The sequence below is a fragment of the Vulpes lagopus genome, chromosome 12 (genome assembly GCF_018345385.1).
Source record: "Vulpes lagopus strain Blue_001 chromosome 12, ASM1834538v1, whole genome shotgun sequence".
Taxonomy (NCBI): Eukaryota; Metazoa; Chordata; class Mammalia; order Carnivora; family Canidae; genus Vulpes; species Vulpes lagopus.
In genome coordinates, this window is record NC_054835.1 from 43,176,242 (window position 1) to 43,200,983 (window position 24,742).

At 43.5% G+C, this 24,742-nt stretch overlaps 1 protein-coding gene and 1 non-coding gene across 2 annotated transcripts in view; one reads left to right on the plus strand and one right to left on the minus strand.

The window, feature by feature from the left end:
* DHX8 (DEAH-box helicase 8) overlaps positions 1-22,511 on the minus strand; it is a 31,698-nt gene extending 9,187 nt beyond the window's left edge. Inside the window, exons 1-17 of the mRNA XM_041726704.1 lie at positions 22,300-22,511; positions 18,108-18,193; positions 17,243-17,315; positions 16,575-16,660; positions 15,546-15,655; positions 14,808-15,155; positions 13,938-14,082; positions 13,641-13,844; positions 13,146-13,233; positions 9,470-9,567; positions 8,389-8,536; positions 7,185-7,366; positions 4,467-4,661; positions 3,978-4,163; positions 3,647-3,857; positions 3,059-3,240; positions 342-482 (exon numbers count right to left, since the gene is read on the minus strand). Of these exons, the coding sequence (XP_041582638.1) occupies positions 342-482; positions 3,059-3,240; positions 3,647-3,857; positions 3,978-4,163; positions 4,467-4,661; positions 7,185-7,366; positions 8,389-8,536; positions 9,470-9,567; positions 13,146-13,233; positions 13,641-13,844; positions 13,938-14,082; positions 14,808-15,155; positions 15,546-15,655; positions 16,575-16,660; positions 17,243-17,315; positions 18,108-18,193; positions 22,300-22,447 (2,631 nt within the window). The 5' untranslated portion in view covers positions 22,448-22,511. The remainder of the gene's footprint in view (positions 1-341; positions 483-3,058; positions 3,241-3,646; positions 3,858-3,977; positions 4,164-4,466; positions 4,662-7,184; positions 7,367-8,388; positions 8,537-9,469; positions 9,568-13,145; positions 13,234-13,640; positions 13,845-13,937; positions 14,083-14,807; positions 15,156-15,545; positions 15,656-16,574; positions 16,661-17,242; positions 17,316-18,107; positions 18,194-22,299) is intronic.
* TRNAR-CCU lies at positions 20,687-20,759 on the plus strand. Its single transcript has one exon. It is a non-coding gene; the product is annotated as a tRNA-Arg (tRNA).
* Positions 22,512-24,742: the final 2,231 nt, after the last annotated feature.

The window sequence follows — 24,742 nt, forward strand, 5'->3', positions numbered from 1 at the left end:
TGTCCTTTATCTCACAAAAGCAGTTATCTTAAAGGATCCTCTTTGAAAACAATAAAGTTCAGGGGCGCCTTGGTGGCTCAGTTGGTTAAGCGTCTGTCTTTGGCTCAGGTTATGATCTTGGGGTCCTGAGATCGAGCCCCATATCAGGTTCTCTGCTCAGCAGGGAGTGTGCTTCTGCTTCTACCTCTGCCCTTCCCCCTGCCTGTATACTCACTCAGTCTCAAATAAATAATATTTAAAAAGAATATCTCTTAAAAAAAATAAAAGAAACAATGAAGTTCAAAATACAAAACCATAAAAAATTTTGACACCCTAACAAGGATTTTCAGAAGCCACCATACCTGAGAAATCGGAGTGACCACAAGCTGGTCAATGCCAGTCTTGGAATTGTAAACTTTCTGTTTCACAAACCCAGGGTCCACCACATAGTAGATGCCGTCAATAGTCAGCGAGGTCTCTGCGATGTTGGTGGCAATCACGACCTACAGACAAAAGGGACACTGCTGGATTAAGCTGCCCAGGCTCAGCCCTGAGGTGTGAATTAGGACATCTGACTTCAGACATCTTCTCGAAGGAGTGTGCCATTCTCTCCCTCTCTAGATTAGATAGCACTTAATCTGGCCTCAAATGGGTGGAAGGGGAAGTGCCTTCATCTTAAAGGTCAAATTGGGGACAAGGTAGCGGTACCTGAGAGGAGAAGGAGAACAGGAAAAAGCAAAGGCCAATCAAAGCCAATTTCATTTGGTGCTAATGGCCACATATCTCATTTTCTAGATCCAACGTTGATTACTACAATTTTAATTTTCTTGCACCCTGGGAAAGCAGAGATTTCCTGGCATCACATGTGCCAGTGCAAAATGAGATTTTTCTTCCCCCATGGGGACATCTGGACTACAAAATGGGCTGTTAGTGTATGTGGAACAAGAGAGAGATGTTTTTGTTGTTTTTTTTTTTTTTTTTCTGATCATAAAATGAACGAGGCGGCAGAGGAATTTCACAGTTTGTGTGTATGTAGCAGTATGTGTGGTCTAGAAGATTATTGGTCTCGGCTTGGCACTACCACTGTTCTTCTACCCAGAGGTTCAGCTAATAAAACACAATTGCTTGGAAAAATCATTGCGAGGAAGCACCAGAACATCTCGCATCATGCCAGCATCTCACTGGCCCTGAAAGGCTTCCACCTGCCACAGAGCTGCAGAGCCCTCTTAAAAAGAAGTCCAATCATCAGGAACAAAACAGAGGAGGAATTGCCATCTCTCTCCTTCCAGCCCCCCGAAAACCTGCTCCTCCTCCATGTTTCTGTTCTCAGCACTATCTTCCATCCAGCTGTCCATGCCAGAAAGCAGGGAGTCACTCTGATTTCTCCCTGCCCTTCTTTCCTACCCCTCCAACCACCCACTATGTCTTGTCCATTCTAACTCTTCAGTGTTATTCAAATCCAAGTCTTCCATTCCTAGGTATATGTACTCAAGAGAAATGAAGACATGTCCACATAGAAACTTGTAAACAAATGCCCACAGCAGCATTGTTCATAATAGCTAAAACATGGAAACAACCTGAATATCCAACAACTGGGGAAAAGATAAACAAAATGTGGTACATTCACATTCTGGATACAGAATATCATTCTATGATAGAATATTATGCAGCAATTAAAAAAAAAAAGTAGCACTAAAAATGCTACAACATGATGAAACCTGAGAATGTGCTAAGTGAAAGAAACCAGTCACCTAGGATAGCATTAGGATTCCATTTATAGGGATCCCTGGGTGGCACAGCGGTTTGGCGCCTGCCTTTGGCCCAGGGCACGATCCTGGAGACCCAGGATCAAGTCCCACGTCGGGCTCCCGGTGCATGGAGCCTGCTTCTCCCTCTGCCTATGTCTCTGCCTCTCTCTCTCTCTCTCTCTCTGTGACTATCATAAATAAATAAAAATTGAAAAAAAAAAAAACAATAAAAAAAAAAAGGATTCCATTTATATGAACTGTCAGGAATAAGCAAATACAGAAATACAGGAAGTAGCTTAGCGGCTTCCAGGGACTGAGCACAGGGCTGAATGGGGGGGGGGTCCACTGTTAAAGGGTACAGGGTTTCATTTAGAGGTCATGAAATTATTCTAAAATTAACCATAGTGATTAATGGTTAATGATTAATTCCCATGAAAAATGGCAATTAATGGTCAAACGATCCAGTAAATATACTAAAAGCCACTGAATTGTGTATTTTATTTTACTTTTTAAAGATTTTATTTATTTATTCATGAGACACACAGAGAGAGAGAGAGGCAGAGACACAGGCAGAGGGAGAAAGAGGCTCCATGCAGGGAGCCTGACATGGGACTCGATCCCGCAACTCCAGGATCATGCCCTGGGTTGAAGGTGGCACTAAATCGCTGAGCCCCTCAGGCTGCCCCCTGAATTGTATGTTTTAAAGGGATGAATTGTATGATATGTAAATTGTATCCTGGTAAGGCCGTTATTTAAAAAAAAATCCATCTGTCTCCTCTCCCACTGTCTTACATGCATACCCATGCAGTTAGCTCCAGCTGCAGAAGTAGGCAGCTCCCTGAAATGGCCACACTCTCTTGTCCCTAGGTTATCACATGCTGTCCTCTCAGAATGCTTGTCCTCCAGCCCTTCTTAACCAGAGGAACAGCCACATGCTCTTTAGGACAAGCTTAGATCCTTACTTCCTCTGAGAATTCTGGGCATGGGGCTCCCCTCCTGGGTATCCACAGCCCCAGCAGCTCTTTCATACCATATGTTCACGGCCTATTTACTGGTGGATGCCCCACAGCAGAGAGAGGCCTGGCCTTACACTGCAGCTTTGTGTACCCCAAAGCCTGGGAGATGCTGAAAAAATATCTGTCGAATACAGGAGAGGAAGAGGAGCAGGGGCTATATACAAGATCCTTATTCCTTAACAAACTGGTTGGACTATTTTCTAAGACATAAGAAAACACAGTGTGTGTGTGCACCTAGGCAATCCCTGTTAGGGCCAGGTACACACATTGTGTGGTTCCAGAGCACACGGGAGCTTCATCCCTGCCCACTGTTACCTTTCTGCTGCCAGGTGGAGCTGGGTCAAAGATTCGGGTCTGCATCTCACTGGGAAGAGCAGAGTACACTGGCAGGATGATCAGCTCTGGAACATCCGGTCCCAGGGATTTCATTCTTTCATATAGGATCTCACAAGCAGTATCAATCTCCTCCTGACCAGTGAGGAAGACCAGGATATCACCTAAGAAAAGAACATTTACTTCCTGTGTGCGCACTCTTGCCACAGAGACCTGAAAAGAATGCCAGATGATGGAAAACATACTCTATTCCAATCCGTAATAAATCAAGAGGTTTTCATCTGTCCGTGTTTATTCTGGTTTTTCATTTTTAGTGTTATTTTTAATATTTTTTTATTTTTTAAAAGTTTGTGTCCATTCTTATTTGCATGTGTGTCTCCATGCTTAAATAGAGTACAATTAAACCCTGTAAACCATTATTTATATCTCTACTGCTGCTTCAAACATGCAAGACTTAGGCTTACAGAGAGACTGATCCTTAATAGGCATTTTTTAAAAGATGAGAGAAAAGCTACCCCCCCCCCCATCAGGACTTTTGGCCTAAGAGGGGAAAACGCTCCTTCTTCCTACCTGGTGGTTCTGTTAGGTGGATCTGCATGACAGTGATCAAGCTGGCATCCAGATAATCTGTCTCAGGTTCCTTCGTGTATAGTATTTCCACTGGGTATGTTCGACCTGGAATGGTGAAGATGGGGGCTTCATAGAAGTACTGAGAAAACTTCACTGCATCCAACGTGGCTGAGGTGACAATTAGCTTCATGTCTTGCCGTTTCTGAACCGTCTAAAGGGAAATGCAATGTGGTTCACTAAGGACTAAGCAAAAAGGCACAGGAACCTCAAATCTGATTCCCAGGATTCAGTCCCCAACAGGTGGAAGGGCAACCAAAGAGAACATAGTTACCTTCTTCAACAATCCAAACAGCACATCAGTGTGAATGGTTCTCTCATGAGCCTCATCTAACATGATGATCGCATACTGTGTGAGGTCGGGGTCAATCAGGCACTCGCGGAGCAACATCCCGTCTGTCATGTATTTGATCACGGTCTCTGGGCTGGTACAGTCCTCAAATCGAATGGTGTAGCCCACCTAAAGCAGAGGTGAAGCTGAAAACCTTAGACACAAACCTCTCCTTCTGCAATCACCAGGCAAGACTTCAGCCTGGTCAGACTGTTACCTGTAATCTTAAGAGGTAAGAATTTAACCAAGATTCGTAGTGATTTCCTCACAGTGAATCTGCCTTGGGCTTGATCCTGAGTGGATCACTGATGACGAGAACCCTCTGCCCCTCAAGAGAAACCTGAAGAAAGACAAGACTATTCCCACTGTACAGAGATCTGAGCCTTTACACTCTCTTTAGGTATTTTGAGAACAGCTTCACTACCCACGTACCTCTTGGCCCAGGCAACAACCAAACTCCTCCGACACTCTTTTGGCCACTGACATGGCTGCTACTCTTCTGGGCTGGGTACATCCAATCTTGCCCCGGGAAGTATAGCCTGCCTCTGCCAGGTACTGGGTGATCTGCGTTGTCTTCCCAGATCCTGTCTCTCCAATAACAATCAGGATTTGATTGTCATGGACAGCCTGAAAGCAACAGAATGTAAATACAGTCATTAAAACTTCCCACACATTACTCAAAAGGAAAATAATTAATGTTTACGTTCTAATACTAAAGAAGAAAGAGGGCTGGGACACCTTGGCAGCTCAGCGGTTGAGCATCTGCCTTCAGCTTAGGGTGTGATCCCAGTTCCAGGATCGAGTCCCACATCGGGCTCCCTGCATGGAGCATGCTTCTCCCTCTGCCTGTGTCTCTGCCTCTCTCTCTCATGAATAAATAAAATAAAAACTTAAAAAAATAAAGAAGAAAGAAGAGATATAATAATGTACACATGCTAAATTACAACCAGGTTATTTTTAATCATGCAAAGAAAAAATATTAATGGTGATTTTTTTTTAATTTGTGCAACTTTTTCTTTTTCTTTTTTTTTTTTTTTAAAGATTTTATCTATTTATTCATAATAGAGGCAGAGACATAGGCAGAGGCAGAAGCAGGCTCCCTGCAGGGAACCCAACATAGAACTCGATCCCGAGACCCCGGTATCACACCCTGAGCCGAAGGCAGATGCTCAACCACTGAGCCACCCAGGTGGTCCCTACTGGTGATTTTCTATGCGCAATGCTCTTCCTTATTTGAACTGCAAGTATAACTTAAAAACTTGAGGGGTGGCTGCGTGGCTCAATGGTTGAGCATCTGCCTTTGGCTCAGGTTGTGATCCCAGGGTCCTGGAATCGAGTCCTGCAACAGGCTCCCCACAGGGAGTCTGCTTCTCCTTCTGCCTATGTCCCTGCCTCTCTCTCTCATGAATAAATAAAATCTTTAAAAAAAAAAAAAAAAAAGAAACAAAAAACAAAAACTTGAAATTTTACAGGTATTCTTTTTTTAACTGACTCAACTTAATTTTTTAAAATGTTATTGGTTTTCTCACATTCATAAAAACATAAAGGTGATGCTATAAGCATAAACCACCAGCCAAGGGCACCTCGGTGGCTCAGTCAGTTAAGTAGATGCCTTCGACTCAGGTCATGATCCCAGGGTCCTGGGATCAAGATCGGCATCAGGTTCCCTGCTCAGTGGGGAGTCTGCTTCTCCCTCTCTCTCTGCCCCTCCCCGTTTGTGTGCGTGCATTCTCTCAAATAAATAAATCTTTAAAAATAAATAAACTACCACCTAGCTATCACTGATTTTATGTATATATATATTTTAAGTACTATATGCATGTGGTTAAAGAATTCAACAGTAAACAGAAAGGGTACATAAAGTGTTCCCTTGGGACACCTGGGTGGCTCAGCAGTTGAGCACCTGCCTTTGGCTCAGGACATGATCCCGGATTCCTGGGACTGAGTCCCACATCAGGCTCCTTGCATGGAGCCGGCTTCTCCTCCCTCTGCCTATGTCTTTGCCTCTCTTTCTGTGTCTCTCATGAATAAATAAAATCTTTAAAAATAAAATAAAGCATTCCCTTCCACTGCCAAATCTCTAGTACTTTACCCCAAAAGTCATCTTATTTCTACACCATTTATAATAGCAAAGTATTGACATAATCTATATGTCTATTAGTACGGGACTAGTTAAGTAAGCCAGAAAACATCCACATAATGAAGCACCATCAAAAAAACAAAAGATTTTCTGAGCTATATCATTAAGGGGAAAAGCAAGATGCAGAACATATGCATCATATGCTGCCATCTAGAAACATACAGTATATCTAAGACATGACATTTATGTATGCGTGTACATATGTATTTGTACTTGCTTATGTATGTTTGAGATCACACAGAAAGGATTCACTAGGTACTAGTAAACTCGGTTGCCTAGGGAAAGTTTGCTGGTCTTCAAATCCGATCTCTAAAAAATGGAAATAAGTACCCAGAGCAAAATCTTGCCCATATGGGATCCCTGGCCAAGCATGCCCATTTCTCTTACTGGCAGGAGATGCTGCTCTGTGCAACATAACACCCCTGCCCACTCAGAACCACTCCAGGAGCTCCTCATTCAGATTTATTTCCTCACTGGAAAAAAAAAAAAAAATGTAGAGGTGCCTGGCTGCCTCAGTAACTCAGTGGAGCATGGGACTCTTGATCTCAAGGCCATGAGTTCAAGCCCCACACTGGTATAGAGATTACTTAGATAAATTTTTAAAATGTATATACTAACATATATATATGTGCATATGTATATGTGTACATATATATATTTATTTAAAGTACTTGCACATGTTGTTTTTTCCTATCCTCTTTGGAAAAGCCACTTCAAATGTACACATACCCGTCCAGCTAATTTTAATTCAAACATATCATCTTTATTTTTTTAAAGAGATTTTATTTATTTATTCATGAGAGACAGAGAGTGAGAGAGGCAGAGACACAGGCAGAGGGAGAAGCAGGCTCCATGCAGGGAGCCTGACGTGGGACTCGATCCTGGATCTCCAGGATCATGCCCTGGGCTGAAGGCAGTGCTAAACCACTGGGCCACCTAGGCTGCCCATCATCTTTCTTTTAGAAAACACCACTACTGCCATACCAGTACATCATAAAGAGGCTTCTCACCTGGACCAGCTGCTCCTTCAGTTTGTAAATGGGCAGGCTCTCTCTCTGCTCAATGATTGACATCTGGGTCTTTTTCCCATAAGAAGCTTTGTTGCCCCCAAAGGCATGCTTCTTCCACTCGGGAATGTCATTGGGCATCATCCCAATACCTCTCATATTGGCAGCAATCTGCCTGCCTTCCGCTGCAAAGGGAAACAGGGGACGGTATTACCCTCCAGTTACCTCGGTGCCCAACCCCCAACATTCAACAAACCCCATCTCCCCAATTGATCCCTCCTGTCTGCTATCTCTGTGTTCAAGTCACCATCCTCTCTCCTATATCAGAAAAGCGTCCAAGGTCAGCTCAGGTGTCTACACTCACCCCATCTAATCCATTCTGCAGGGCATGCTCAACAATCCTTTGGAAATGCAACTCTGATCGTGCCCCTCCCATTTAGCACCTGGCAACACCTCTGAGTGAACTCTAGAAGTGAGTCCCAATTCCTAAGACCTGAGTGCCCCACACCTCATGCCCACTACTCGGCCCACCACTCCATTCCAGCCATACAGACTTGCTTTCCACCTCACATCCCTACTCCAGGCTACTCCTCAGCCTGGGACAACCTGTCAGACTCCTCATCCCCTCTGACAAAGTCCTATTTATGCTTCAGGTTTCAACTTCTCAGAGAAGTGACACACATTACCCGTACTTCTTCACACTGCACTGGTCGTGATGTGGTTAGTTAGCTGGTAACTATTTCATTAATCTTCATTTTCCCTACTAAATTATAAGCCTCATAAGAGAAGGGATCACATCTACTTAATTCACAGCATGCCTCAAGCTCCCCAACTGCCTCACCCAAATTACTAAGTACTCGTTATGACTGTATCTAGCACTGACTTAGCATTTACTGCACAAAGAATTATGTGAAAAAAGAAGCTTCAAAGTTGTATTATCTTTAGCATAGAAAATTCTTGGGGCAACTGGCTGGCTCAGACAGAAGAGTGTGCGATTCGATCTCAGGGTTGTGAGTTCAAGTCCCATGTTGGGTGTGGAGCTTGCTTAAAAATAAAATATTTAAAAATACAAAAATAATAATTCTTTTTTTCTTTTATGTAAGCTCTATGCCCAATGTGGGGCTGAGATCAAGAGTCGGACACTTAACCCACCACTGAAAGCTCAGATTGTTTTTGAAAAGTCCACACACCCCACCCAAGGTCTTACCATCAGGCAGAGGATCAACCCAGTGTTTGTTGAGCCCCATGGGAATAGAATCCATCTCAGCTTCCCGCTGGGCCTGCTTGAGTTCCCGCCTTTCTTTGGCTAAGGCACTCTGCATCATTGCTGCTTGGGAGAGGGAACCATCCGGGTTCTAGTGCAACAGAAGACATGCAACATCAGAATGAGATCTCACCATGCATTAAATGTCCAGAAAATAAAATGCAGAGGTTAAACTTCTTGAATCTAAGAAATGAGACCCACCTAAAAGGATGTTCATCTCCATGTACCAGACTATAAAAGAATTGGAGGGGTTTGGCCTGCAGATGAGAACCCCAAGAGAGATGGGACACACAAGAAAAGGGTAAGACTTCCTCTAGATGATCCCAAGAACTAAAATTAAGACTAACATGGCTGCCTCAGTAAGAGAGATTTTAGCTCCAACTACAGAAAAGCTTATGATCAGATCCCCGTGAAGATGGAATGGGTCTCCTTAACGGCTGGTGAATTACTGTTACCAACAAGGTCAAGCAAACAGAAAACCACAGGGAAAGAGTGCTGCAGAAGGACACATGAGTGAATTATAAGCAATGATGGGTGACTGGGCTGGGAGATCTTTAAAATACCCTTTTCCAAACCTAATAATTTATCCTAATTTTCCAGGAATTCTTCTCTTCACAGCTCTGGCCTCCAGAGCACCCAGTGCTACAGCTTTCTAGTGAAGGCCAGTCCCAACTGATGAAGTGAACCCTTCAAAACTGCCTTTGAATCTGCAAGGTAATGAATGATTCAAGCCTAAGACAAGAGCAAAGGCAGTGGTAATATATCAAGCACTCCATTTCCCTCTTTCATCCCGAAATACAGCAGAATGAGAACAAAAGAATTAAAAAGGCAAGAGTAACAAAGCCAAGTCAATCACCCTTTAAAACAAAAATATTCTAGACCCTGACCAATAGCCAATACACCTTCTAGCCTGAGTTCTGCTTCCACAGATGTAATAACCTACTCTGAGAAACTAGCTGAACTAGTTACTTTAAGGAAAAAAATTCACTTGACACATCCAGGTTAGAGCCCCAGCATTTCTCACCTTAACAATTTTAATAGGGCTCATGTCCATGCTTTGCTTGGTGTGCCCTCTTAGGAATGGAGGCTCTTCTTCAACCAGTTCGATCTCAAGATCTTCATCTAAAAGTCCCCCCAAAAGAAGAATTAGGAAAAATACAGGAGAGAAATAAGCAATCATTTTCACCAAAACAACTGATTTCCATGGGCACCAGCGATCCTTATCAAAGACAGCTTCCAGGGCAGCTGGGTGGCTCAGTGGTTTAGCACCGCCTTCAGTCCAGGGCATGATCCTGGAAACCCGGGATCAAGTCCCACATCAGGCACCCTGCATGGAGCCTGCTTCTCCCTCTGCCTGTGTCTCTACCTCTCTCTCTCTCTCGGTGTCTCTCATGAATAAACAGTATTAAAAAAAAAAAAAAACACACACACACACACACACAAAGACACCTTCCAAAGTCAAAAAAGACAGCAATTCAAATGAAACTCTAATGAAGACGACTGTTTCCCCTGCCCTCTAGATGCTTCTGGGCATTTATGGTCCAGCTCAAGAACGGATCAGAGGAGCTATTTCCTCTTTCCTTTTTTTTTTTTTTAAAACATTTTATTTATTTGACAGAGACAGAGCACAAGCAGGGGGAGCAGCGGGCAGAGAGGGAGAAGCAGGCTCCCCACTGAGCTAGGAGCCTGATATGGGGCTCGATCCCAGGACCCTGGGATCATGACTTGAGCCAAAGGCAGACGCTTAACCAACTGAGTCACCCAGGCACCCTGGGGGAGCTACTTTCAAAAGAAGTTAAGCCTGTGGAAAAATGTAGTCTAACATTCTAAATGGTACTAAGGTATTTGCCATCAGCTTCATTATAGTGTAACTTAACCCACAACAGACTGGCAAAAAAATTAAATTGGACAACTGGATAATACCAAATATCAGCAAGGATGTGGATCAACAGGAGCTCACACTCATGATAGAAATATAAATTAGGGGCGCCTGGTTGGCTCAGTTGGTAAAGCATGAGACTCTTAATCTGGGGGTTGTGAGTTTAAGCCCCATGCTGGGTATAAAGATTACTTAAAAATAAAATCTTAAAGTGTAAATTGGTATAAAAATGTTATAAGGCAATTTGGACTGCCTGCTAAGTTTGAAAATACACATTTCCTACTATCCATTCTTTTCTTATACATACAGGGAAAAGAGAAGGTCTTGCATGTGTGCATTAGGAGACAGGTATAGGAATTTCCTAATAATATTGTCCATAAAGGTAAACAAAAAGCAAGAAACAGGGGCACCTATGTGGCTCAGTCAGTTAAGCAGCTGACTCTTGATTTAGTCTCAGATCATGATCTCAGGGTTGTGAGATTGAGTCCTGTTGTCAGGCTCTGTGCTCAGTATGGCGTCTGCTTAATATTCTCCTCCTCCCTCTGTCCCTCCCTGCACTCATGTTCTAAGTAAATAAAATCTTAAAATAAAAGGGGGGTGCCTGGGTGGCTCAGTTAGTTAAGCGTCTGCCTTAGGCTTAGGTCATGATCTCAGGGTCCTGGGATTAAGCCCTTGCTCAGCAAGGAGTCTGGGCTCCCTCTGTCCCTGCCCCTGCTCATGCTCTCTCTCTCTCAAATAAATAAAAATCTTAAAAATAAAAAATAAAGAAAAAAGGGACAGCTGGGTGGGTCAGCAGTTGAGCATCTGCCTTTGGCTCGGAATGTGATCCCAGGTCCAGGGATTAAGTCCCACATCAGGTTCCCAGCAAGGAGCCTGCTTCTCCCTCTGCCTATGTCTCTGCCTCTCTGTGTCTCTCATGAATAAATAAAATCTTTAAAAATAAAAAATAAATAGGGCAGCCCGGGTAGCTCAGCGGTTTAGCGCCGCCTTCAGCCCAGGGCATGATCCTGGAGACCCAGGATCGAGTCCCACATCAGGCTCCCTGCATGGAGCCTGCTTCTCCCTCTGCCTGTGTCTCTGCCTCTCTCTCTCTCTCTGTGTGTGTGTGCTTCTCATGAATGAATAAATAAATATAATCTTTAAAAAAATAAACAAATTTTTAAAATAAAGAAAAAGACATCTGTAAAATAGAAATATCTTATATGCCTATCAAAAGTGAAATGGATAAATAACAGGAAGTTTATATACAGAAAACACTACAGCAGTGAAAACAAAAATCAATAAAAATCATCATAGACAAATATCAAAACAATGATTTACAAAAAGGAATTAAGGGACACCTGGATGGCTCAGCAGTTGAGTGCTCAGCTCAGAGCATGATCCTGGGGTCCCAGGATGAAGTCCCATATCGGGCTCCCTGTGAGGAGCCTGCTTCTCACTCTATGTCCCTGCCTCTCTCTCTCTGTCTCTCATGAATAAATAAATAAAACTTTAAAAAAACAAACAAAGGGGATCCCTGGGTGGCTCAGTGGTTTCACGCCTGCCTTTGGCCCAGGGTGCAATCCCGGAGTCCTGGGATCGAGTCCTGTGTCAGGCTCCCTGCATGGAGCCTACTTCTCCCTCTGCCTGTGTCTCTGCCTCTCTCTCTCTCTCTGTCTATCATAAATAAATAAAAATAAATCTTAAAAAAAAAGAAAAACAAACAAAAAACAATGTACAGATAAAATTCTATGTAACCCGGGTAGTAGGTACATGAGCGTTCATTTATTACTGCTACATAATTAAGTCTCGTTGTTGAATTTATTTTAGAAATTGTTAATAGGTCGAGTTAAAAATGGTTTCCTTGGCAACTCAGAGGCAATCTAATTGGATCCCAGGTTTTCAGAACAATTACTAAGAACATGAGATGAAATTTACTACCCAAAATACAATTACAGCTTCTTATAACCTGAAAACGTATCACAGGGGTGCCTGGGTAGCTCAGTTTGTTAAGTATCCAACTCTTGGTTTCAGCTCTGGTCATGATCTAAGGCTTCTGGGATTGAGCCCTGCATCAGGCTCCATGCTCAGGGGGAATCTGCTTGAGATTCTCTCTCCCCATCTTCCCCTCCCCGTACTTGTGTGTGCATGCTTTCTCTCTCTCCCAAATAAATAAAATCTTTTTTTTTTTAAAGTATCACAACCATGGGGATCCCTGGGTGGCGCAGCGGTTTGGCGCCCGCCTTTGGCCCAGGGCGCGATCCTGGAGACCCGGGACTGAATCCCACATCAGGCTCCCGGTGCATGGAGCCTGCTTCTCCCTCCGCCTGTGTCTCTGCCTCTCTCTCTCTCTCTGTGGCTATCATAAATAAATAAAATAAAATAAAATAAAGTATCACAACCAAAAAGCATTACAATATACAAATGTCTATGAAACGAAAATGCATTTTCTGCTTCCATCCCAGAAGAACCCTGGTTCTCAGAGATAATGAGTGGTAAGCCCTAAGGAACAAATGAGCTAAATCTAACCACTCAGATTTAGACGTAGGTTAAAGTACATCTAAACCATCCTATCCGGGATGCCTGGGTGGCTCAGTGGTTGAGCATCTGCCTTTGGCTCAGGGTATGATCCCAGGGTTCAGGAATCGAGTCCCATCCCACATCAGGTTCCCTGCATGGAGCCTGCTTCTCCCTCTGCCTGTGTGTCTCTGCCTCTCTCTGGGTCTCTCGTGAATAAATAAATAAAATGTTTAAAAAATTAAAAAATAAACCATCCTATCCAACTGCTCAACTTGTCCACTGTCCTAATCCATGATCCTGCCTGATCCAAGTGGTCAGTTACCTTCTTCATCATCCACTTTAGGGAGAATGCCAGTCTCTTCATCAAAGTCTGGAAACTCTTCTTTGGAAAGGACATTGGCAGCAATCATCTAGTAAAAGGAGAGAAGGCATCATTTGTAACCTGCTAGGATAGAAACCCTTGTTTTACAGGAGTTAATACAGAGGTTCCACATAGGAAACCAAGGTTTTGTCGTCTTCTGACCTGGGACTGCAGGGCCTCAAACATCACACATCTCATTCTTAGGGGGCACAACATGGTGCCTACAAACAGGACTCAGGGCAAGGGTTTCACCCCAGGAAGTGCTACCAGGACACCAGGGAATTTCCCAGCATGGTGCATATTCCAGATTACATAATATCCAACTTTGACAATTAGGTATCCATCCCTCTCCTTCACTGGACTCTCAGTCCCTCAGGAGTAAGGCACCCTGATATATTTGCCTCAGTAGCCTAGCATCTACTCAGTGCCTAGCACACCATGGCAAATGGCCCCAACCTGTTTGATCTCCCACTTCTCTGGGTCAGAAATGCGGGTAAGGCGCTTGCGCTCCAGTGAATCATCTTCTACTTCAGGGGCACTGACGAGGGAGAGGTGAGTGGGTCTATCTGGATTCCTCATTGAAGTCTCCTCATTGGTCTCCCCAACAAGATTTCGTCGTCGGTTGGGATTTAGATCTTCTCCAGTCTCTTGATCCACATCCTAAGGCACATATATAAACAAGGGAACTAACTTGCTGCCCTCTTTTGTTTCTTTGGCCAACAGATGTAGAAACAGACTGCATATCTCACCTACCTTCATGCTCAGACTGGTCTTGGTCCCAGTGAAAGACAGTACTTTGACCTTCACCCTCTGGCCTTTGCTTACCACATCAGCGACATTGGCCACACGACCTTCTCGTCGGAGCTCAGAGATGTGCACCAGGCCTTCCCACCGCTTCCTAAGGGAGAGTCACACACATCTAGAGCATGCCTAAAATACCTTTTCCCCAATGGATTTCCACCCTTGTTGGAACTCAACAAAAGGAAATAGTGTTAAACTCAAAAATTTGAGAGGAAAGTACCCAAAGCTGGTCAAAAAATAAAACAGTAGGGTGACCTGGGTGGCTTAGTCAGTTAAGCGTCTGACTCGTTTTGGCTTAGGTTCTTAACTCAGGGTTGTGAGATCAAGCCCTGTGTTGGGCTCCACACTGAGCATGGAGTCTGCTTATCCCTCTCCCTCTGCTCATCCCCTCATCCTCATCCTCCTCCCCTCCGTACACATACTCTTTCTCTCTAAAATAAATAAAAATAAATTAAATCTTATTTTTAAAAAAAGGTCAAATTCTAACAACCTGATATGGTTGATTTGATTAAAGCAATATTAATCATAACATTTTAGAATGCGAAAATCCAGAGGCATCTGGGTGGCTCAGTCGGTTAAGCATCTGCCTTCAGCTCAGGTCATGATGGCAGGGTCCTTGGATTGAGCCCCATGTTGGGCTCCCTGTTCAGCAGGGAGTATGCTTCTCCCTTTCTCTCTGCCTCCCTTTGCTTGTGCATGTGCACTCTCTCTCTCACTCTCTCAAATAAATAAAATCTTAAAAAATAATAATAATAATGTGAAAATCCATAGTGATCAGAGCAATTCTGCCCATCACAGGTGTGAAAGAGCACCAGCCATTACCTTAATCCCTCCAGCTGCACAAAGCATCCAAACTGCATTATGCTGGTAACTTTGCCATTGTAAATGTCCCCGATGGCAGGCTCTTCTGGGGGAGGACGGTCCACATGCTTATCCCGCCATCTGTCCAGGTTCCTCTCCCCATACTTGTCCCGGTCCTTCCTGTCTTTGGGGGGACTCTGACTTCTGCTCCTGGACCGATACCTCGACTTCCCTTTATTCCTTTCCCGGGTCCTGGAACGCGACCGAGAGCGGGACCGGTGTCTCCTCTTGTGTTCTCTATCACGGTCTCGCTCCCGCTCTCGGTCACGGTCGCGGCTTCGGCTCCGCTTCTTCTTCTTTGCCTTGTCCCTAACAAATCAACAAACAACTATTTGAAAAAGAAACCAGTGCAGTTTCATTTCTGCATCCCCAAGCACCTAGCACAGTGCCACACACATCAGGTGCCTAGTAAGTGTGGAACTGAATGAGAGTTTCCCTAACTACAACAACCCCTACAGTCCAGTAAAAGATGAAGTCACAAACATATTCAGCCTCTTTCAAGCCAGATTTCTAGCTTATGAATGACTTGGCATCTCCTGCCTAAGTACTCTTTGCAGGGAGCAATGAAATACATCTAACTATGTGGTACATGGGCAGCCTAGATTCTGTAAACTTGCCCAAAATTTTGCTTAGCTGGTCCACAAAATTCAACTATTACAGTACCCTAAACCTCCAAAGGATAAGACACTAAGGACAAACCGGTGCTCAGCATCTCTTTGCTTCTCCTGGCCCGCTGCACTGGGCATTAAGGCCTCCAGTTCTTTCAGGACATCCACAGCAACTTTCACATCATCTTCATCCAGCATGGTCTACAACAGCAGAGGCCAGCAAAGTTAGAAGGAGAGAAGATGATCATGTGAGAATCTGCACTCTAGGTCCATCTATAAACCTGACAGCCCCTACATCACTAACCACTTATGGGAAGGAAGCAGAAGCAGGTGGAGATTTCCAACACAATTTGAGAGAGAGGCAAAAGGAATGCGCAAAGGCTCTTAGAAGTCATTGCTACATTTAGCAAATTCCCTTTGCCCTTCATACAAGCTCACAAAGGGCAATTAGCTATCATCTCTCCTGTTAAAGCATTGTGTGATGATTATAAATTGAAAATAAATGTTAAGGGGTGCCTGGGTGGTTCAGTCAGTTAAAGCATCTGCCTTCAGCTCAGGTCAGAACTCAGGGTCCCGGGAGCAAGCCCAACATTGGGCTCCCTGCTCAGCAGGGAGTCTGTTTCTCCCTTTTCCTCTGCTCTTCCCCTGGCTAGTACACTAGCTCTCTCTCAAATTAATAAAATCTTAGAAAATAATATGTGAAAATCCCCAGTGATAAAAGAAATTCTGCTCATCACAGGTATGAAAGAAGAGCACTAGCCAAATAAATAAATAAACAAATAATTTTGCTAAATAAAAATCAAAACACTTAAAAAATTAGACCCTTTAACATGTAATAGAGAAAAAAAATCTTATTTCACATATCAGGTATCTGTTCTAGTACCTTAAGCTGTTTTATACTTATTCCATATCCCTAATTATGGCTTCCCACAATTCTCAACACCACTTCCCTGAAACATCATTCTCTGAACATAGTACATGCTCAGAGAACAGCCCAACACTTTTAGTTTGAAAAATATAATGAACATAAACTTAAAACTAGGAACTAATAAGACAAAGCAAAGGGACACGGAGGAGAAATACCCAGTGATAGCAGAGATTCTCAAAATGGGATCAGTACCCGGACAGAAGGGTTGTCTGGTTGGCAAAGGACCGGGAAGAGTTCCTTTAGCTTTTCTTTTCCGGTTTTGGGTTTAACAACTGGATCTTGTTTTCATCAAAGATAAAGAAGTTAAAAAAAAAAAAAAAGATTTAATATTTTAAACAAAGAACCTCAATATCAGATTTGCATCCAACTAAAAACTGAACATGACATTTTTCTACATATTATTCATACACATTACTATAAACATAATTTAATTTCCTAAAAATAACACTGATGACAAAACCCTCAACAAACTATCTGCACATGTGGTGGGGGTATGGAGGGGATACATCAGAATTCATTTGGTTTATTATGTCTTATGAGTTTAATTTTAAATCATTTGGAAATTTTTACTAGATTGTATACTTGGCCCAGCAGCTGCTAGGGAAAGAACACAATCTACAGGGACGCCTAGGTGGCTCAGCAGTGGAGTGTCTGCCTTCAGCTCAGGGTGTGATCCTGGGGTCGATCAAGTCCTGCATCAGGCTCCTTGTGGGGAGCCTGCTTCTCCCTCTGCTTCTGTCTCTGCCCTCTCTCTGTGGCTCTCATGAATAAATAAATAATCTTAAAAAAAAAAAAAAGGAACACAGTCTACACATTCTAAACCATTCTGGAGGCTAAGCACAGCCAGATGTTCTACTCACCTTTGCTAGTAGAAGGCTTTGCTGGAGGCCGCATGGTTTGTATGAGGCGCAGCAAGTTACTAATAAGAGAATCCTTTGAAAAGAAACAAAACAAAAATTATCAACCCTTAAATCAGTGCTTAAAAACACTTAAAAAGGGGGCACCTGGGTGGTACCTGACTCTTGATTCCGCTCAGGTCATGACCTCAAGGTTGGGAGACTGAGCCCCATGCTGGGCTCCATGCTCAACACAGGGTTAAGACTCTCTCTCTCTCTAACCCTGGGGGCCCTCTCCTGCTCACCCACCCCCCCAACACACACAGCTCAAGTGCTCTCTAAAATAAATACATCTTTAAAAAAAAATTTTAAAAAAAAATAAATAAATAAATAAAATACATCTTTAAAAAAAAAAAAAAACTAAGAAAAGGTGATTGTTACCTGAATGGAAGCAACTGAAACAATGAAACACAGAGTTTCAACTTGATAGGCATGAACCTAGCAAAGTAGCTTCAGAGAAAGCTAATATTTAGGACTCTTTGGGGGAGGGGAAAGTAATTTAGTTCCAGTCAACCGTTTTTATTTTCCACCATTTAGAACTACCTCCAAAACCTAGACTCTTTTGTTTTTGACTTCATAGAACAAGAATATAAACACTCATAAAAGGCTTAACGATGGAAATCCTGCCCCATTTTCCTAGAAAAGTGTCACAGGAAATCCGGTTATATTACCACTGCTCAGTGGCATGAAACATTACACACTTAATGGTTTCTTTGATTGGTATGTACAAATTATCTCCCTTTTCCATTAAAATCCTATGTGAAATCCTATCAAAATTTAAATTCAATAGTGACATTAAAACGAAACCGGGGTCTCCAAGAACACATACCGTGAATTCAGCACCATTTTTGACCAGAGAAGCCTTAAAAGTATCAAAAGTGGTATTTTTCTCAGCCAGACTGATCACGAATTCAGCTGCAGAGGAGAAAAGGAATTAAAACTGGAGTGGAGACAAGCAAAAAATTACTTTCAAGTACATTAAAAGCAAAACCAATTAGCCTATCTACCAGTCATAAAAACCAAAGAGTCCCATCAAGTGAGAGTCAAATAAGAGAATTTAGAGTACCAAGATTATCTACGTATGTTCCAGTTAATTTTTCAAAATGCAAAGATATTAATACAGAAAGGCTCAGTGGGCCCTTCAGTGCATCTAAGGGAGAAATATCTCCCTGTCCCAGATCATCGTACTCTTCTCATGAGACTACTAGCTGTGTGCATTGCCATACAGACTCCAGAGGTATCAATGCCCAAAAGCAAGGTCCCTCTCCCTCCCACTGCCATGGATGCACACGGTAGGATGCTTTCAGGTAGGTCTGACCCAATCCATCTATGAGAGCCAGGCAGCTGCTAGATGGTACAATCTCCAAGTGGATCAAAGACTCACTTGCCCCCCAGATTTTTCTCTAGAAACCTGCCCAGTGTCTGAAATTTCTAATATTTGAGCTATTTATTAAGAGACTTTTGGGAGAGAAGTGCATTTTATGAGGGCTGAGATAAGCCTCACACGGTGAACCCCACAAGAAAATGGTTACTGATTTCATCTGGATTTTTTTTTTTAAGATTTTATTTATTTATTCATGAGAGATACAGAGAGACAGGCAGAGATATAGGCAGAGGGAGAAACAGGCTCCTTGCGGAGAGCCTGATGTAGGACTTGATCCCAGGACCCCGGGATCACACCCTGTGCCAAAAGCAGACACTCAACCACTGAGCCACCCAGGTGCCCCTCAAGAGACTATTCCAAAGCAATCAGCAGCACATTCATATTGCAGCTGTCTTTAATCAGGGTTTTTAAATTTTCAGAATTATAAGGGGATATCATTAAATTAACTGAACTATCAAAGATGAATTAGTGAGTCAGATTTTTTTTTAAATGAGCTCTACACCCAACGTGGGGCTAGAAATCATGACCTGGACATCAAGAGTCACACAGCTCTACCAACTGAGCTAGCCAGGTGCCCCAAAGATCAATCAGTGATTAAAAACAAGTTCAATGCTGAAAAGCAGGAACAATAATGAAATAATGACACCGATATAAATGACAATACATCAGGGTGCCTCGGTGACTCATTCGGGTTAACCATCTGACTCTTGATTTTGGCTCAGGTCATGATCTCAGGGTGGTGAGATCAAGTCCTGTCAGGCTCCACATGGGGGGTGTGGAGCCTGCTTTAGTCTCTTTCTCCCTCCCCTCTGCCCCTTATTTCCCTTTAAAAAAAATTTAATTTTAAAAAGATAACATATTAAGACCAAAATCAAAAGAATGAAGTCAATAAATAAAATATAAAAGTAGCAAATATAGGGACGCCTGGGTGGCTCAGTGGTTGAGCATCTCCCTTCAGCCCAGGGCGTGATCCTGGAGTACTAGGATCAAGTCCCACATCAGGCTCCCTGCATGGAGCCTGCTTCTCCCTCTGCCTATGTCTCTCTGTATCTCTCATGAATAAATAAATAAAATCTTAAAAAAAAAAAGTAGCAAATATATACCTTTTTGTTATTAAATCCACTTTGGCAATTTAGTTTCAACAGAACAATACTATCACATTTTTCCAACTTTAGTAATTTTAACATTACTGATTTTATAATTCTATGTTCAACACTGTGATATTGTGATTTATTATAAGAAGAAATATGTGTTTGGTCTTCATCCCCTTTCCAGGCACAGCACTCCTAAAACTTGGAATTTCTGCAGTGCAGAGAGTGAAAAAGGTCTTTTGTTACATTAAGGAGATGACTTTAGGAAAACCCCTATATAAGGGTGAGGCTGGAGCCTGGCTGCCAGGGAAACCAACTAGCAGATTACAGACTGGAACTTTCAGCCCTACCCCTGACCTCTGGAGAGGGGGAAGGGGCTGGAGATTGAGTTCGATGACCAATGGCCAATGATTTAATCAACTATGCCAGTTTTTTTCAATTATCCCTATTATAACAAAGCCTCCACAAACACCCAAAAGGACTGGGTTTGGTGAGCTTCTGGGTAGGTGAACATACGAAGATTTGAGGATAGTGGGGCATTCAGAGAGCATGGAAGCTCCTCAATCTTTCCCACATACTTTGCCCTACGTCTCTCTTCCATTTGGTTGTCCCTGAGTTATATCCTTTTATAATAAGCTGGTAATCTAGGAAGTAAAATGTTAGCTGCTCTAGCAAATTAATCAAACCCAAGGAGGGGGTCATTGGAACCTCTGATCTACAGTGACTTGAGTCAGCACAAGTTGACAACCGATCTTGCAAATAGCAACTGAAGTTTGGGGTGGGGCAGTATTACAGGTCTGAGTCTTTAACCTGGGGCATCTGATGCTATTTTCAGGAAGACAGTATCAAAACACAGTTCAATGTAGTACCAGTTAGTGTCATAGCACTGCTAAGCAATACTGGAGAAAACACATCATAACTGGTGTCAGGGGTGCCTGGCTGGCTCAGTCGGAAGAGCATGAGACTCCTGATCTCAGGTTCGTGAGTTCAAACTCCACATTGGGCATAGAGATTACTTAAATACATATTTTTAATAAATAAATAAATAAATAGTGTCAGAACTACAAACAGAAAAAAAGCATTATTTGTGGTTTATTTCCAAATTAAATGGAGTCTTTATACACAAGCTAGAAAATTTTGGAGTTTATACCTCACTTTATTTTTGTATATAATGAGATTAACATCAAAACAATTTAACACTGGCTTGGTAAATGTTTGCTGAATGAAGGAACAGACAACCTAGGTAGCAAACGACAAGAGTGCCACTTATCACCATTTAAAAGAGAAGGAGAAGGGCAGCCCAGGTGGCTCAGCGGTTTAGCACTGCCTTGGGCCTAGAACCTGATCCTGAAGACCTGGGATCGAGTCCCGCGTCAGGCTCCCTGCATGGAACCTGCTTCGGCCTCTGCCTGTGTCTCTGCTTCTCTCTGTATGTCTCTCATGAATAAATAAATTTTAAAAATCTTTAAAATAAAAAGAGAAGGAGAATAAGAAAAAAGAATACAAGACAAACGTATCTTGACTGGGAAGCAAGAAAAGAATGAACTAAAACATACCGGCAGCAGGGCATCTTTCTGTGTGCTACATGGTAACCTCAAGAAAAAAAATCATCATTTCCATTCCACAGATGAGAAAAACAGCTTCAGAGAAATTACTCAATGTCACACATCTAACCTCCCTGACCCCTTTCATCACAAGCCCTTTCCTTCCATCCCTCCAGATGATGATTTCATCTTCATTTAGAAAAATAGAACAATTAAATGGAAGTCTCTCCCTCACCTTTCCTACCACCAATCCCTAAACCTATCTGCATCTACAATCACATTCTCTGTCCTATTAAAATGGATCAAGCATCCCTTTACCTATCAAAGGTCAATCCCTCCACTCATACCCTTGATTCTATCTATCCCTTTGCTTTCACAAGGACTCCACCTGCCTGTGGCCTTAGCTCTGGGCCCCTAGCCTTTCTCAGTTCCTCGTTTTGGGTTCTCCACATGAACTTTCTGTCCCCAGACCCCTAAAAAGTGGTTGAGAACAGTTAAAGGCTGACTTCAAAAGACTTGGGGGATTCCAGATCAGGCTCACATTTGAGATGTAATTTTGAGAGGGATTAATCACTCAGAGTCTTGTTTTCTTCACCGAAAAAAAAAAAAATAACCATTCATAGGGTCGCGTGATGACCAAGTAAGATAATATAAGTAAAGCACTGTGCATAATATCTGCCCTGTCAACAAATGTCGGCCATTATTGTCAGCATTACGATGCGGCGGCGGCGGCGGCTGCTGTTAGCGCTGTTTAACTAGGTTGGGACGGGGACAGGGGAAAGCGCAAGAGCGATAGCCGCTCGGTTTCACCGAGGGCTCTGGGCAATAGTTTCTAACAGTTCAGCCCGGAGAGTCCTCATGTGTGGCCACGGCCGCGGGTTCCCTGGGCCCGTGTGTCTGCGACAGAGAGAGAAAGAGACTCACAGGGACACACGTACTCAGCCCATCAACCCCATTTCTGCTTCCGCTTTTCTCCACTCGCAGGGGCCTCTCCGGGCTTACCCAGATCCTTGTCGTTGATCCCCAGGTGATTGTCCAGCTCGGTGCAAACTTTCGACACTAAAGACAGATACTCAAGTTTGGCGAGTTCTTCCGCGGGACCCAGCTCTGTGCCGGTTACGGCTCCCGCCACGGCCACCGCCACCGCCATGGCTACAGCCGCCGCCACCCCACTTGACTGCCGGCCTCCGGAGCTATTCCGGGCCTGCTCCGGTTTCCACTTCCGGGTCGGCGCAGGCCGCCTTTTGTTTACAGTACAGTATAAACTAAAGGAACTTCCCAGGACGCAACCGAAGAGCCATAGAGATCACACAGGAAGTGCTTAAGGAAAGGACGGCCCAGGGGGTTTACGCTGCAGGCCGGCAGCGTCCTCTATTGGCCGGCAAGCTTCTCCGTCGACTCTCAGACCCGGGAACGTTCCGTCTTCGCGCTCTCCCGCCCGACGTCGGCAGAGGGCGACCGTGGCCTGCGCAAGGGGCGCCGGGGAGGCCACGCCCCCCACCCCTGGCGCGCCTGCGCCTACGCTTTGAAGAAGGAATCTCCATTCAATCCTGGGAAACGCAGAACTGGCTTTACAGCGGCTCTCTCTGTTCCCCGGGTTTTTTGCTTCTTCGTGGCTCGCGACCATCTCGAGCGATTCTGTGACAAACCATCAGGCGATAGTCTAGTTCTGTTAGTAGTTCATTGTATAGGTGAGGAAACTGACATTTCGACTATCTAGCTAAGTGACATTGGCCAAATTAATTTGGGGGGGGACTTAGTTTTTTTGATAATGTAACTGGTTTTAGGTGATGACTAAATAAGATAACTGTGCAAGGAATCTGGGGCACCTGGGTGGCTCAGTGGTGAGCATCTGCCTTCAGCTCAGGTCGTGGTTCTGGGGTCCTGGGATGGAGTCCCACATGGGGCTCCCCTGCAGGGAGCCTGCTTCTCCCTCTGCCTGCGTCTCTGCCTCTCTGTGTGCCTCTCATGAATAAGTAAATAAAATCTTTTTTTTTTTAATTGTGCAAGAAACCTTGGGATAGTAAACATGCTATAAATGCCAGTTACTATCATCCTAAGGTGAGACAATGATCACTGTAAAATTCGTCTGTCGGGTACAGATCCCCTCAGTCTGAGATCCCAGGGAGCTACGTGGCTCATCTCTTGTGAAGACGGCTTCTCAACTCCGGATTTTCCCGTGCCAGTACCCTCAGAACTTGTGCCCACCAAGTAGCCCCTGTGCTGTGAACCTAGGGTCCTAGGCTCGGGTCTCCCAACTTCTGCTTCTGATCTCCTTTCTCCTTTGCGACAACCCTAAGGTGAGGTGAGGAATTTTCCCACGCTGCACTGCTGTGTGATGAATAAGTAATCTAAGGCACCCCAGAGTGAGTGGCCCTCCAATCTAGCAAGAGAGAGGAAATCAGACCCTTTAGCTTTTACCTTCAGGCTACACTGCTGCACCTTTGGACTCTGTCCCTCCCTCATCTCCCCATGGACTGCAAAAATGACAGAGAAACCCCTTGAGCAGTCGTTCCCACTGACTCCAAGAGCTCCATGTTTCCAGGTTCCTAAGGAATCAGTACTGCACTGATTCTTCTTCCTCCTGAATGGAAAAGAAAATCCTGCTCTTGACTCAATGTGCTCAACTGGTGAGTGTGGAGTTAGGATATTAGGGATGTATTCCATTTCACTTCCTTTCTCTGTTTTTTTTTTTTTTTGCCTTTAAAATTTTTGCATTTATATTCTGCTTTTCTCCAGTATTTAACTGGAAGGGAAGGGAAACATGGAGTTTGTTTTGTTTTAAAAGTGCTATGAAAAGAAAAAGCTATCGGGGAAAAGGCTCTAGAACTACAACTGGTGGTGGTAGTAGTAGTAGCAGTAAATACTGTAAGAACTCTTAGGATTGGGGTGGCTGGGTTGCTCAGTCTGTTGAATGCCTGCCTTTGACTCGGGTCTTGATCCTGGGGTCCTGGGATATCAGGCTCTCTATTGGGTATGGGCTGTGTTTCTCCCTCTCCCTCTGTCCCCACCCCACTTGTGCTCTCTCTCTCTAAAAAAATTAATAAAATCTTTTTTAAAAAAATTCTTCCTCTCTTTCTGTATCTCCACCCCCAAGCACGCTTTCTCTCTCAAAAAAATTAAATTAAAAATAAAGTTTAACTTTTAGCACTCTTAGAATTATTCGGGGAAATATTGAACATACAACTTAATAGTAAATACTAACAGCAAAACTTAATAAATTTTATTTACACATAAATGTTTTCAGGAGTCCAAGTTTGTTACATAATACACATATTTCCTATAACACCAAGGAATTTTTTGAAGCCAAGGGAAAAGAAATAAAAGCATAGATAATGGATAACTTGACAGCCCAAACATGGATGCACATGGAATCCTCTTCTCCCCTTAAGAGACACTGAATTAAATGCAGGCTCTGGTGAATGCAAGAGTGACTAACCAAGAG